Raw genomic sequence first — 2,231 nt, 5'->3', positions numbered from 1 at the left:
TTATCTGTCTGGTTTGTTTATTCTTTTTTGTAATGATCACCTTAATGATATGAGTTTAAGGGGTGTCTCTAAAGAACAAGTGTTCCAAAGAGATAGAATTGAAGTATAAAGTAGGATGTTGTATTTTAGTTTTATGTGTTTTTGGGTATAATATTAGAATTTGTATATCTTTTATTATTATAAGTTTATATATAATAATAATTTATAGATTTTTTTTAAGTTTTGTAATATTGAATGTGTGAGACATTCATGCAATAAAATTGAGATGTTAGATTTTGCAGTTAATTAATATTTTATTATATGTATGGTTGAGATTGAAACCGTGTTCAAATATCTGTCTCCATTCGTGATCGATTTTCTTCTGTAAGAGTGATAAACGCACCCTTATCCAAATAGAACACCAATCTCCCACTGGTGCGGTTGAGCATTTACCAGCATTATCCTTAGATTCCTTTGGTTATGGGTTTTGTTTTTTGTGTTCTCAGGTTATCCCTGTTGGCATTAACCTCTGGGTAGTTAGCTTGAACAAATTGGAATTGGGCATGCTATGAAGGTGGCATGTTGTAGCCCAGAAATTAAAGTTCCCTACTTGGGAACCCCAAGAACAAGGTTTGGTTCCGAGGAAGCACATGTGATTCTTCAAAAATGTAGCAATTTCAAGCAGCTTAAGCAAGTGCATGGCAGAATAATCCGTTTTGGTCTCATCTATGACCAATTACTTATGAGGAAGCTGATTCAGCTCTCTTCCTCTTATGGCAAATTGAACTATGCCACTTTGGTATTTGATCAACTCCATGCCCCAGATACCTTCACCTGGAATGTCATGATTAGAGCTTATACCATTAGCGGTTCTCCTAAAATGGCGCTTCTTTTGTTCAAGGCAATGCTGTGCCAGGGCTTTGCACCTGACAAGTTTACATACCCTTTTGTGATCAGTGCTTGCGTGGCCTCTAATGCCCTTGATTTGGGAAGAGTGACTCATGCTCTTGCCATCAAAATGGGGTTTTGGAGTGACCTTTATGTGCAGACCAACTTGATGAATCTATACTTCAAGTGTAAGGATGTCGATGATGGATGGAAGGTGTTTGATAAAATGCGTGTGCGCAACGTGTTCGCGTGGACCACTGTGATTGCTGGGTTTGTTGCTTGTGGGAGGCTGGACACTGCCAGGGAACTGTTTGAGAAAATGCCTTCCAAGAATGTTGTGTCATGGACTGCAATGATTGATGGGTATGTGAAACACGAGCAACCCGTTAAAGCGTTTAATCTGTTTGAAAGAATGTTGGTTGATAATGTGAAGCCAAATGAGTACACTGTGGTGAGCTTGGTCAGAGCTTGTACTGAAATGGGTAGCCTTAAGTTGGGTAGAAGGATTCATGATTTTGTTCTAAAGAATGATTTTGAGATCGGGCCTTTCTTGGGTACCGCGCTTATAGATATGTATAGCAAGTGTGGCAGTTTGGATGAGGCAAGGAAAGTTTTTGATGTGATGCAGGTGAGAACCTTGGCCACTTGGAATACAATGATCACTAGCTTGGGTGTGCACGGGTTTAGGAGTGAAGCCATATCCCTTTTTGAAGAAATGGTGAAGGCAAACGAGGTTCCGGATGCTATCACTTTCGTGGGTGTTCTGAGTGCTTGTGTGTATTTGAATGACCTGGAACTAGTTCAGAAGTATTTCAATCTTATGACCGATCATTATGGTATAGCACCTATCTTGGAACATTATGCATGCATGGTTGAAATCTATACTCCTGCTGTTGAGTTGGATGAGATTTACACTTCGGGGAGCACATTGGAAGCTAATCATGATGTTGCAGAATTGCTGCACAAGAGCAAACTCACTAACATAGATGACATAAAAAAACTTGTACAAAAGCAATACGAGGATTTGGATGCCTCAGAACTAGTTATAGATTATTCATCCACGAGCTCTCAACCTCAACTCTGAGCTCAAGGAGGGTGCAGATTGATATCTACCAAACAAGTACATAGTTTGTGACTTTGTTCTCACTTACCGTCGCACAAGATGCCTTCTATGAAGCTTTCAAGAGAAGTCCACATATATAGCCAAATGGATCCGTCTAATTTGTGTTTTAATATGATACAGGATCCATGATGGTCAGCATTGTTTGTCTTTTAAACTAAATAAATGTTCGTTGAAAAGAAGTTGTGGGAGGGAGGAAGAGCTCATATATGTTGATAAGTATTTCAATGGTGAGATTGATACA

The 2,231-nt window shown here is 39.1% G+C and overlaps 1 protein-coding gene across 1 annotated transcript; it reads left to right on the top strand.

Annotated features, from left to right (window-relative positions):
* The first annotated feature begins 336 nt into the window (after window positions 1–336).
* On the top strand, window positions 337–2,231 carry LOC106753691 (pentatricopeptide repeat-containing protein At3g26630, chloroplastic). Its single transcript, XM_014635545.2, has one exon. The coding sequence runs from the start codon at window positions 548–550 to the stop codon at window positions 1,949–1,951; it is 1,404 nt and encodes a 467-aa protein (XP_014491031.1). The 5' UTR covers window positions 337–547; the 3' UTR covers window positions 1,952–2,231.

The sequence above is a fragment of the Vigna radiata genome, unplaced genomic scaffold, assembly GCF_000741045.1.
Source record: "Vigna radiata var. radiata cultivar VC1973A unplaced genomic scaffold, Vradiata_ver6 scaffold_7, whole genome shotgun sequence".
NCBI classification, from domain to species: domain Eukaryota; kingdom Viridiplantae; phylum Streptophyta; class Magnoliopsida; order Fabales; family Fabaceae; genus Vigna; species Vigna radiata.
The sequence above is the reverse complement of the archived record's forward strand: the minus strand, read 5'-3'. Positions and strand labels throughout refer to the sequence as shown.

Excerpts from the sequence above, each read along its gene's own strand:
- LOC106753691 (XM_014635545.2), top strand. The coding sequence starts at position 548 with ATGAAGGTGGCATGTTGTAGCCCAGAAATTAAAGTTCCCTACTTGGGA.